Below are 13,135 nucleotides of genomic sequence, written 5' to 3' on the forward strand. Positions count from 1 at the left end.
GTGCAGTGGTTCACACCTGTAATCTCAGCACTTTGGGAGGCTGAGGTAGGTGGATCACGAAGTAAGGAGATCGAGACCATCCTGGCTAACACGGTGAAACCCCGGCTCTACTAAAAATACAAAAAATTAGCTGGGTGTGGTGGTGGGTGCCTATAGTCCCAGCTACTTGGGAGGCTGAGGCAGGAGAATGGCGTGAACCCGGGAGGTGAAGCCTGCAGTGAGCAGAGATCGTGCCACTGCACTCCAGCAGGGTGACAGAGCTCGAGACTCAGTCTCAAAAAAAAAAAAATGCAAATATAAACTTGGTTGGAATTCTCTTACCAAATCATTTTTCTGAACCGTAGTCGTCATGCTGTGCTTTTGCCAGTGTGGACAACAAAGTGAGGGGAAAAGTAGAAAAATGTTTTAAGATATTTTAGTGTTCTTAAGAATACAGTTGAATTAGATTAGGACTTGGTCATTAGTTCTTAGTTTTGTCATTTTGTTTTACCTGTGTGTATTTATTTATTAGGTTCTTGAGTTAAAAAGTCAAAGGAAAACAGACAGTGCTGAAATCAGCATTAAGATTCAGATGACAAAGATCCTGGAGCCTTGCTCTGACCTGTGCATTCCCTTCTACAATGTTGTTTTCCGTCGGTAAGGAAACAGCTGAAGTTCTGTTGTCCTTTAACTTCAGTCTTGTATTTGCAGTAATGTTCTTCAAGATGCTTGGATGGAAATATGTGACAGTGTATTCTAGATGGCTTTGGAAGCATTTAATGAATAAATGGATGGTATTGGGGCTTACTCAAAAATTATCTCACAAGTGGTAAACCAGATTTGAATATATGAAATTAGGTTTGGAGGTAGATGGTTAGGAGAATGAGTTCCTCTGGGTGTGTTCAGGAACTTTGACAGCAGCTGTTTATAGTGCATATTTAATGGTGACAGTAACAAGGGGGCTACTTAAAGAGGTTGTGTGTAAAAATATTTGCTGGAAGGATTTTTTTTCAGTCTCTTGAATTTTTGAATTACAGATAGCTCATAATTGTTTAACTTCTTTTGAAACATCCTGATTTTCATACAGCCGCTATTCTCAAACTGCCTCTTATTTAATGAAACACAGAACCTAATTTCTTTTTTTTATTTTTATTTTGAGACAGAGTCTCGTTCTGTCGCCAGTCTGTGGTGCAGTGGTGTAATATTGGCTCACTGCAACCTCCGACTCCCTGGTTCAAGCAATTCTCCTGCCTCAGTCTCCTAAGTAGCTGGGATTACAGGCATGCGGCGCCACGCCTGGCTAATTTTTATATTTTTAATAGAGATGATGTTTCATTATGTTGACCAGGAGGGTCTTGATCTCCCTTGATCCATCCACCTCAGCCTCCCAAAGTGCTGGGATTACAGGTGTAAGCCACCGCACCCGGCCCACAGAACCTAATTTCTACCTAGTAAGCTGAACTACCAGGAAAAAAACGTAACTCCCTTTGCCACACTGTTATTCACAAACTTAGCAATGTGCTCTCTTGCATTCTTCATAATTAATGGTGAAAAGTAATGTACATCAAACCTGGGAAATCAACTCAGTGTTTGGTCAGCTAGTAAATGGAAAAGACTGCTACTGTTTTGCTTTACTTTTTCAGTCAAAGGCTTTGGCAGTTTTTGGTTTTCTTTTAGCAAGATTGTTCTCAACATAAAAGCTGTCTTCTGCAAAGAGCACAAATATTTCTAACCATTCAGACTTCCAAAGGCAAATGTAGCTAAGAATAATGGAACATAATTTTATTACTCTTCTATTAGAAAACTCATACTTGCTTTTTATTTCAGGGTAATGAAACTTTTAGATATGAAGCTTGTGGGGAGAAACTTTTATGACCCTACAAGTGCTATGGTACTACAGCAACACAGGTTGGTGCTTTTTTCCCCTTCCTCACTTTTGAATGTTCTGGAAAGAAATTTTCCATTACAACCATTGTATTTAGTACCATAGTCTCAGCAGTAGTTTATGGTAGTGAATACAATTTGTCAACTAAATCTCTTCCTTAGTTTGGTTTTTCAGTAAGTTTGCAATGATGTCAGTTAACTTAGTTTCCTGAGGCTTTCTCATTACTATTAGGGAAGGGCAGTATGACCTCAAAGTATTGTTCACATGGGGGCATGGAAGTATATGTGTTCTTTGAAAATCCTACAGTTAAGACCACCTCTCTCTCCAGATTGCAGATCTGGCCAGGCTACGCAGCTAGCATCCGAAGGACAGATGGAGGGCTCTTCCTGCTAGCTGATGTCTCCCATAAGGTCATTCGAAATGACTCTGTGCTGGATATCATGTGAGTGAATAGTGGGGATCTATCTTGAACTTGCTGATGATTTTCTGAAAAGTTCAGTAACAGCTGGTAATAATACACATTAGACATTGTTCTCTTTTTTATTTTTTTCCCCCAGAGACAGGGTCTTGTTTGTCACCCTGGCTGGAATACAGTCGTTTGATCATAGCTCACTGTAACCCTGAACTCCTGGGTTCAAGTGATCCTACCACCTCAGCTTTCCGAGTAGTCAGGACTACAGGTGTGCTACCACGCCCAGCTAATTTTTAATTTTTTTTTTTTTTTTTTTTGTAGAGACAGGGTCTTGCTATGTTTCCCAGTCAGGTCTTGAACTCCTGGCTTCAAGGGACCCTCCTACCTCAGCCTTTCAAAGTGTTGGGATTATAGGCATGAGCCATGGTACCCAGCCCTGTTTAGATTTTTAGTTGTAGAATAACTACACTGAATATATGTGCCCTTGTCCCTAGTCATACTGAAGTAAGCATCTGAGTAGACATCTGCTCTGCTTTGAGAAGGAGTTTTATTTAAATTTGTGGTTAGGAGAACTTGGTTTGATATATGCACGTACTGAGTTTGCATATAATAATATACAATGTATGTGTTACTGTAGTGAATACAGATGTGTATAGTTTTTTTTTTAATTGAGACAGTGTCTCACTCTGTCACCCAGGCTGGAGTACAGCGGTGCGATCTCGGCTTACTGCACCCTCTGCCTCTCGGGTTCAAGTGATTCTGCTGCCTCAGCCCCCAAGTAGCTGGAATTACAGGCCACCATGCCTGCGCTAATTTTTTTTCTTTTTCTTTCTTTCTTTCCTTTTTTTTTTTTTAAACAGTGTCTCTCTCTGTTGCTCAGGCAGGAGTGCAGTAGCATGATCTCATCTCACTGCAACCTCTGCCTCCTGGGTTGAAACAATTCTCTTGCCTCAGCTTCCCGAAGAGCTGGGACTACAGGTGCATGCCGCCATGTCTGGCTAATATTTTGTATTTTAGTAGAGACAGAGTTTCACCATGTTTCCCAGACTGGTCTTGAACTCCTGAGCTCAGGCAATCTGCCCACCTCAGCCTCCCAAAGGGCTGGGATTACAAGTGTGAGCCACCGTGCCCAGCCAGATGTGTATAATTTTTAGTGGCTGTATGAAATCTCATCTTATACATAAGTCTCTGTACATCTGATTTTTTTAGGCCACGTACTCAGAATTAGAATTACTTAATGGAAGGGCTGAACATTCTGAAGCCTTTTAATATATATCTAATATAATATGATAGTTAACTATATCTTGACAAACTACCCTGTAGAAGATTGTTTCAGTTTCTTTTCCCACCAGCTATGTACAACCACTAGGTGTTGTCAGGCTTGTGTTTGCTCCTCTGACCATTTCATTCATTGCTTCAGTGTATACCTACCAAGCTCCAGTTATGAACCAGAGTCTTAGGACCTGTTAGATAGCAAAACAAAGATCCCTCCCCTCACAGAGCCTCTGTTGTCACCAGGGGAGATGAATAGTAAATAATAAATATAATAAATAAATTGTATAATGTATTACAAGCGATAAGAGCCATGGAAAAAAGAAAAAGTAGAGCACACAGTTCGGGCAATCAGAAGTAGTGGGGAAGGGAGCAGAGAATTGCAGTTTTAAGTAGAGTGGTCAAGCTCATTTGAGCAAACACTTGAAAGAGGTAAGGGGTTAGCCAGGTGAATACATGGGAGAAGAAGCTTTTGGTGGGTGGACAGCTGAGGCGCAGACCTTAAGACAGAAACGGGCCTAGTGCAGGCACACACAGGGTGGCTAGAGCCAAGTGAGCAAGCAGGGTGGTGGAGGGGCAGAGCAATTGGAGGAGCTGATTACACAGGGCTTTATAGGGCTTTTGTGAGGGTTTTAACCTTCACTGAGTGAAATGCAGGACTTTTAGTGGCAAGACCCGAGCTGGATTGTAAAAGGTTCCCTGTTGTTGCTGTGTGGAGAATAGACTTGGCAGACTGAGGTTGGAAGTGGGAACACCAGTCAGGAGGCTGTGGTAATGCGGTGGAACCATGAGAATGGTAGCGATGGAGGTGGTAAGGAGTCATTTTCTGGACATCTGTATTTTGAAAGTAGCATTTAAGTGGATTTCCTGACTGCATGCGGGATAAGAGAAAGAGAAGCTGAAGATGTCTTGAACTTTTTTGTAATTATTCTGTCTGTCTCTCCTAGACTGTCAGCTCCTCTGGCAGAGGCCATGTCTTTTTGCTCAGCATGTACGCTTAGACCTAATATAAGGCTTAGTACTGTCAAAAGACACAATTGTTGGCTTTTATTGGGAGTTCATGAATTAGGTAACACCTTGAGGGTTCTGATGAGCTGAGCGGCGGAGGTTGGCTTTATAGACAGAAAAGGGTGAGGGAATCAGAAACAGAGAACAAAAAGCAGATTGGTCATTTGTTACTTTCCTTATAAAGGTTAAAGCAGAGGAGATATCTTCATCATACTAAAACTGGCCTGTTTGGGGATTTGGCTATTATCTATCTCTCCTGATTTCTCAGAAAGTCAGATAAAGATCTTAGTTTCTATTTGGTGGCATGGAACTTCAGCATGAGTAACCCCATTTTGGTTTGCTTTGTTGGGCCTAGTGCAGGAGCCCAGTCCAAGCCAATAGCCTCCTGTAAGTTTTATTTAATTGTGTATAGTAAATATTCAAGAATGTTTATTAAATAAAAGTGTGTGTCTTCAAATCTACTATTTCTTTTTTTGTGGTTTCTGCCTTTGCTTTTATATGTTTATTTTTCTTGCATGTACTTTCAGTGAATGCCTTTGCTTTTCTGCCTTGAAAGGTCTACTTGGCCAGGAATGGTCTGGTTCATGCCTATAATCCCAGCACTTTGGGAGGCCAAGGTGGGAGAATTGCTTGAGGCCAGGGGTTCAAGGCTGCAGTGTACTGTGATAGTGCTTCTGTACTCCAGCCTAGGCAAGTGAGACCCTGTCTTCAAAAAAAACGGAACTAGTTATTTTTTATTTTTATTTTCAATTTTTTTTTTTTTTTTTTTTGAGACAGAGTTTTGCTCCTGTCACCCAGGCTGGAGTGCAGTGTCATGATCTTGGCTCACTGCAACCTCTACCTCCTGGGTTCAGGCGATTCTCCTGCCTCAGGCTTTCTAAGCAGCTGGGATTACAGGGACTTCCCCCCACACCTGGCTAATTTTTGCATTTTTAGTAGAGACAGGGTTTCGCCATGTTGGCCAGGCTGGCCTTGAACTCCTGACCTCAGGTGATCCACCTGCCTCAGCTTCCCAAAGTGCTGGGATTATAGGCATGAACCACCACGCCGGGCCTATTTTCAGTGTTTCAAACCCTATGGATTTTTCTTGATAGGAAGTTGGGATTATGATGGTTGTCTCTGTACTATTATACAGTTTATTGAAAAACATTCTTTTTTCCCACAGATTCAAATCACTACCTTACATGCTAAAATACCTAGATTTATTTCTGAACTTTCAGTTTGGTGTATTGGTCCAAACTAATGTGATTCTGTCTAAAATACTGTACTTTTTTTGGTTTTCGATATTTGTCAGAATTTTATTTTCAGAATTTTCATGGTGAATGTCACCCACATACTCTTTCATTTGATCCTTTGAATAATTTAGTGAAAATAAGAAAAAAGTCGTTTAGCGTTTTGATGAGCATTGACTAGGGAGAATGTTCACTTAGTCTTCCTTTTGAAAAATATGGCATGTCTTTCGATTTATTGAAATTTATTTTGTTTTGGCCGGACGCGGTGGCTCACCTCTGTAATTCTGACATTTTGGGAGACCGAGGCAGGCGGCTCACTTGAGGTCAGCAGTTCAAGATCAGCCTGGCCAACATGGTGAAACCCTGTCTCTGCTAAAAATACAAAAATTAGCCAGGCGGGGGGGCATATGCCTGTAATTCCAGCTACTTGGGAGGCTGAGGCACGAGAATCGCTTGAACCCGGGAACCCGGGAGGCAGAAGTTGCAGTGAACCAAGATGGTGCCACTGCCCTCCAGCCTGGGTGACAGAGTGAGACTGTCTAAAAAAAAAATCCAGGCACAGTGGCTCGCGCCTGTAATCCCAGCACTTTGGGAGGCCGAGGTGGGCAGATCATGAGGTCAGGAGGTCGAAACCATCCTGGCTAACATGGTGAAACCCCATCTCTACTAAAAATACAAAAAATTAGACAGGCGTGGTGGTGGGTGCCTGTATTCCCAGCTACTCAGGAGAATGAGGCAGGAGATTGGTGTGAACCCGGGAGGCGGGGCTTGCAGTGAGCCGAGATTATGCCACTGCACTCCAGCCTGGGCGATAGAGTGAGCGAGACTCTGTCTCAAAAAAAAAAAGTTGGCATTTTGATGGTCATTGACGAAGGAGACTGTTCACTGAGTCCTCCTATTGAAAAATATGGCATGTCTTTCCATGTTTATTGAAATTTATTTTGTTTTGGCCAGGCACAGTGGCTCATAATGCCTATAATCCCAGGACTTTGGGAGGCCAAGGCAGGCAGATCACTTGAGGTCAGGAGGTTGAGAGCAGTCTGGCCAACATGGTGAAATCCCATCTCTACTTAAAAAGAAAAAAATTATTTGGGCATGGTGGCACAGGACTGTAGTCCCAGCTACTCCAGAGGCCGAGGCAGGAGAATCACTTGAACCTGGGAGATGGAGGTTGCAGTGAGCCGAGATTGTGCCAGTGCACTGCAGCCTGGGCAGCAGAGTAAGACTTTGTCTAGGGGGCAAAGAAAAGAAATTTATTTTTATTTTCTCCATGGTTATTTATCTTGGACTTTAAAAAAAAAAAATTCATTCCTTCCTTTCTTTCTTTCTTCGAGACGAGGTCTCATTTCATGGCTCAGACTGAAGTGCAGTGGCTATTCACAGGCATGATCATAGCTCACTGCAGCCTTGAATTCTTGGGCTTAAGTGATCTTTCTGCCTCAGCTTCCCAAGTAACTGGGACTACAGGCTTGTGCCACTATGCTCAGCCTTTTTTTTCCTAAGTACATAATTTTATATGTACTTACCACTAAGCTCAAATTCACACCCAATTGTGTAATCCCTTCACTGTATATTGAAACACTAGCTATTTTGTCAGTTTCATTCCCCTCCCGTCCAAATACCGTATTTTTGGGGTGATCTGGATCACTTTAGATCTAGCTTTGAGGACCTCTTCTCCAAGATAGTGAGAAGGCCTGTGTCAGGCGTTACCCCGTTATGTCAGACATGGACCCTGGCTCTCAGTGTAACTGCTCAGCCCCGAGAGCATGTCCATGTCTGTCAGGGAGCTCTGTAGGCTGTCCTGCCTTGTCCCCTGCAGCTGTTACTGGCTTGGTGTTCTACCACCTTCGTTCCCTATTCTCATGGATCACTGGAAACCACAGAAGAGCATTTATTTTCCTGGAAGTGAGAAGAGCTCGGTGTTTGAAAATGTAGCAGCTTTTCTTTCCATCACCCGGGAATGGTTTGCATACTTCCAAAAGGTAGTGAGTCAACTAAGGTTTACTAAATAAGGTTGCTTTATTATGTCACTGTTAAGTTGTCAGTTCATTCAGTGACCCATTCCTACTGAGTTCAATACTATCTTAGAAATGTCTGTTAGAACCTTATTGGCTTCAGTTAGGCTGGTTGCTCTCCAGGCTGGCTAGACCATCACTGTCTTGGGGTTCCTCTTCCCTTCTTATGGGGAATCTCCTGTATGTCAGATCTCATAACTGCTGCTTTCTTGATTTATTCTCTTGTTTTGGTGTAGCATATATACTCCAGTATTTCCAGAAGAAGGGTACATTGGAGGAAATGATTTTGAGACCTTACATGTTTGAAAAATGTCTTTAGTTTACAAAGTAGTTGTCTAGTTTGACTGGGTATATGACTCTAGGTTATAAATCTAGGTAGGAGATACTTTACCCTGAGGATTTTGAAGGCACTACTCCATCGTCCTTGCTTTTGGATTCACTGTTGAAAGATCTAAAGCTGTTTTAATTTCTGATTCCAGAATCTTTGTATGTCTCTCCTCACCCCATCCTACCCCTTTGGGAGCTTTGGGTGTTTTTCTTTACTGTTGTCTTCTGAAATTGTATTTGTTCTTTATTCCTTCTTGCATCTCAGGATTCTATATGGGATTATTTTCCCTTTGCCTGAAGAACTGCTTGTAATATGTCCTTTAGTGTGGACTCTGCTGGTGACAAATTCTTTTAATTTTTATCTAAAAATGTTTACCATCTTGCCTTTAACTTAAAATTCTGGGTTTGGCAGTTATTTTCTTTTCGCACTTTGAGAAATATTGTCTGGCTTACATTCCTCCCTTTTTTTTTTTTTTTTTTTTTAATGGAATCTCACTTGGTTACCCAGGTTGGAGTGCAGTGGCACGATCACAACTCACTGCAGCCTCTCAAACTCCTGGGCTCAAGCAGTCCTCCCACCTCAGCCCCCCAAGTAGCTGGGACTACAGGGATGCACCACCACACCTAGCTAATATTTTAATTTTTTCGTAGAGACAGGGTCTTGCTGTGTTGTCAAGGCTGGTCTCGAACTCCTGGGCCCAAGTGATTCTCCTACCTCAGCCTCCCAAAGTGCTAGTGTGAGGCACTGTTCCCAGCCTATTTTATTTTTATTTTTGTAGAGATGCAGTTTGACTATGTTGCCAAGGCTGACCTTGAAATCCTGGCATCACATTATCCTCCTACCTCGGCCCCCTAAAGTGCTGGGATTACAGGTGTGAGCTATTGCTCCTGGCTGTTGGTTTACATTGTTCCTGTTGACAAATCAATCACTAGTGATACTGTTATCTTTTTAATTTTTTTTATTTTTGTCTTTGGCTTTTGAAGTTTTACTGTAATGCACCTAGTTGTGATTTCTGTTAAAAGAAAAAAATATTCATGGCACTTGTTAGAGAATGATAAGGCAGACTTTATTCAGAACCAGTGCAATGGGCACAAGGACCCCTGCAATGGGGATTTGCAGGATGGGAGAGAGATTGGGCTCAACTCAGAATACAACAAGGAAAAGTGGAATTGATAGTCTAGGAGAAGGATCGGGGCCAGTGGATGAAAAATTACTGATAGGAACCATTTGGAGTCAGAGGGTTTCACCAAATTTTTACAGTTGGGTTGCTGGTCTAATGGGCCTCCAACCATAAGCTCTCAGGAATGGCCTGAATTGGTATGAAGCCTTATCCAGCTTCCTCTAAAGAGTACTCTTCTTTATGTGGAGCAGAAAAGACAGTCCAGAACAAACAAAAATGCCTTATATGTATAGACAACAGCAAAAGCAAAGCAAGCAAATGAAAAACATAAATGACTGGGTGCAGTGACTTGTGCCGGTAATCCCAGCGCTTTGGGAGGCTGAGGAGGGTGGATAGGTTGAGCTCATGGGTTCAAAAACAGCCTGGGCAACATGGCAAAATCCTGTCTTTGCAAAAAATACCAAAATTAGCTGGACACGGTGGCACGCATCTGTCATCCCAGCTACTCAGGAGGTTGAGGTGGGAGAATCACCTGAGCTGGAATGTCAAGGCTGCAGTGAGTGATGAGCCATAGTTGCACCATTGTACTCCAGCCTGGGCGATGAAGTGAGACCCTATTTTTTTTAAAAAAAAAGTTAATGGCAAAAATATTTTCAGATGATACACTTTCAAAAAAAAAAAAAAAGGCTAATGACCTCACACAAAGATCTAGGTTTGATTACATACTGGAGGCTGTACTTCTAAACCAAACGGTCTATTTTATGTAAGGAAGTAAGTCTAATTGGCTTATATAAAGACCTAAGGCTAATGACAAAGGCTGTTTGATTATAAATGTTGGGATAACAAAACAGATTCAGCAACTAGAGCTTAATGAAACTAGTCACACCTCAGATGGTTGTTGGGATTGACTCACTTGACAGCAGATCTGAAGAACAAAGAGTTAAGCACAAGGGCCCAGTGAGTGGATTGGTGGTCTGAAAATCTCTGGAATGTTGCCTGGGAAGAGTTTTCAAAATTATCTTGGTTGGACCTCCAAAATTGTCAGAGGATATAAGACCTCTGTTCTATCGGAAATAAAAAGAAAGCTGAATTTCTTGCTTACAGCAGTTAGAGACTATTGGTCTTCTATAGAATATTTGGGAAGAGTATAGTTCAGGGATTGCAGACTTGCAGATGGACTAGTAGGTCAGCATCTTCTGAAGAAGGGTGGTTACTCAGGCAAGACTCTTGTGGATTGATTTGTCCTCAGAGGTATGCGTATTGGATTAAGTCATCCCTGGTTGGCTGGCTTACAGAAACAAGGGGATGACATTGATTAGTTGGCTTGCAAAAGTGTGTTTGCTGAAGTAAATTGATGTAGATTGATTCAACAGGCTTAAAACTCATTCTTATGGCTACTTGTTACTATGGTGACAGAGTAATCCATCTTTTCCAGTTTGTGGGAATTTTATTTTATTCCTAGGAGTATATGAATGTTTTCATCTAATTTTATTGTTTAGTTTCTTAGATATTAATCTTAAATTCATAAAGAATTTTCTAAAATTGGCTAGCAGGCTAACCCGTTTTTTTAATGATCTTATTTCTTTTTTTTTGAGACAGAATTTCGCTCTTGTTACCCAGGCTGGAGTGCCATGGCATGATCTTGGCTCACTACAACCTCCGCCTCCTGGGTTCAAGCGATTATCCTGCCTCAGCCTCCCGAGTAGCTGGGATTACAGGCATGTGCCACTAAACCTGGCTAACTTTGTATTTTCAGTGGGGACAGGGTTTCTCCATGTTGGTCAGACTGGTCTTGAACTCCCGACCTCAGGTGATCCACCATCCTCAGCTTCCCAAAGTGCTAGGATTACAGGCATGAGCCACTGTGCCCAGTCAGTAATCTTTTTTCTTACAAATTTGAAATACCACCTTATTCTACACTTAGTGTTAATCTGTTTTAGTCTATTTCCGGATCTTTTATTCTGTTCCATTAATTTATTTCTTTTTTCAGATGTGTAAAGGTACAGTTGACATCCATAAAAAACCCACACACATTTAAAGTATACAGTTTGATGAGTTTTGATATATGTATATATAGTAGATATATTTCACCTGTGAAACATTGCAGTGAAGAAAATGGACATAGCCATTGCCCCAAAATGTACTTAGGTGTCTCTGAAGCCTCTTCCGGCTTCTGTTCCTCCTCTGCACCCCATGGGCAGCAAATACTGGTCAGCTTTCTGTCACTAGAGATTATTCTGCATTTTCTAGAATTTTATGTAAATGGAATCACTATGTTCTTGTGCTTTTTTGTGTTTCTTTTGTAACCTTTTTTTTTTTTTTTTTTGAGACGGACTCTCTTCCTGTCACCCAGGCTGGAGTGCAGTGGTGCGACCTCGGCTCACTGCAGCCTCCACCTCCCGTGTTCAGGCGATTCTCCTGCATAGCTTGGATTACAGGTGCCTGCCACCACGCCCAGCTATATACTTTTTTTTTTTTTTTTTTCCCTGATAGAGATGGGGCCTCACTATGTTGCCCAGGCTGGTCTCGAACTCCTGGGCCCAAGCACTTCTCCTACCTAGGCTCAGCCTCCCAAAGTGCTGGGATTATAGGCATAAGAGGGGGGAAGGAAGAAGACCCACCCGACAGCCCACCCACCCACCTGCCTGCCTGCCTGCTATTGTTTTTCAGTTGGCTTCTTTCACTCAGTGTTATTTTGAAAGCATTTGCATTGTTGTATGTTGTAAATGTTCATTCCTTTTAATTGCTGGGTAGTGTTTCATTTTGTGGCTCTACCACAGTTTATTCACCCATTGTTTCTAGGTTCTTTCCAGCTGTTGGCTGTTACAAATAAAACTGCTATAAATATTAGTGTACAAGTCTTTGTGTGGACATACACTTTGATTTCTCTTAGTAGATACCTGGGAGCGGAGGGGCAAGTCATATAGTAGGTGTGTGTTTAATTTTATAAGAAACTCTTTCCCAAAGTGTCTGTACCATTTTACATTCCCACTAGCAGTGCCTGAGAATTCAGGTTGTTCCACATTCTCATCAATACTTCGTTTAGTCAGTCTTAATTTTAGAAATTTTAACCAGTGTACAGTGGTATCCAATTGTGGTTTTGATTTACATTTTCCTAGTGAATAATGATGTAGAGCATCTTTTCCTGTGCGTACTTCCCATTCATTTGTCTGCTTTGGTGAAGTATCTGTTTGTATCTTTTGCCTATTTTTAAATATTTGGGTTGTTGTTTTTACTGAGCTGTGCAGTAATTCATTACATATAAGAAGTACAAATCCTTTATCAGCTGAACGATATGCATGTATCACATGATTTGCACATATTTTCTTCCATTTAGTAGCTTGTCTTTGCATTTTTCTTAAAGGTGACTTTTTCTTTTTGAGACAGAGTCTTGCTCTGTTGACTGGAGTGCAGTGTGTAATCACAGCTCACTGCAGCCTTGGCCTCCAGGGCTCAAGCAATCCTCCCACCTCACCCTCCTGAGTAGCTGTGACTACAGGCGTCCACCACCATGCCCAGCTAATTAAAAAACATTTTTTTTTTGTAGAGATGGAGTTTCACCACATTGCCCAGGCTGTTCTTGAACTCCTGGGCTGAAGTGATCCTCCTAAAGTGCTGGGATTATAGTTGTGAACCATCACACCTGGCCAGTGGTCCCATTTATTTATTATTATTTTATTATTTATTATTTATTTTTTTTTTTGAGACGGTCTCACTTTTTCACCCAGGCTGGAGTGCAGTGGCGCCTTCTCAGCTCACTGCAGCCTCTGCCTCCCGGGTTCAAGCAATTCTTATGCCTTGGCCTCCTGAGTAGCTGGGACTGCAGGCATGCACCACCACACCTGGCTGTTTTGTATGTTTAGTAGAGATGGGGTTTCACTATG

At 41.9% G+C, this 13,135-nt stretch overlaps 1 protein-coding gene across 8 annotated transcripts in view; it reads left to right on the forward strand.

The window, feature by feature from the left end:
• Positions 1–13,135, forward strand: part of PIWIL2 (piwi like RNA-mediated gene silencing 2) — an 89,594-nt gene that overhangs the window by 14,937 nt on the left and 61,522 nt on the right. For all 8 annotated transcript variants that reach the window (XM_073017989.1, XM_007961886.3, XM_073017985.1 and 5 more), the window contains 3 exons: positions 512–636; positions 1,807–1,887; positions 2,193–2,306. In XM_073017989.1, coding sequence (XP_072874090.1) covers positions 512–636; positions 1,807–1,887; positions 2,193–2,306 — 320 coding nt within the window. The remainder of the gene's footprint in view (positions 1–511; positions 637–1,806; positions 1,888–2,192; positions 2,307–13,135) is intronic.

This window comes from Chlorocebus sabaeus, chromosome 8 (genome assembly GCF_047675955.1).
Source record: "Chlorocebus sabaeus isolate Y175 chromosome 8, mChlSab1.0.hap1, whole genome shotgun sequence".
Classification (NCBI taxonomy): Eukaryota; Metazoa; Chordata; class Mammalia; order Primates; family Cercopithecidae; genus Chlorocebus; species Chlorocebus sabaeus.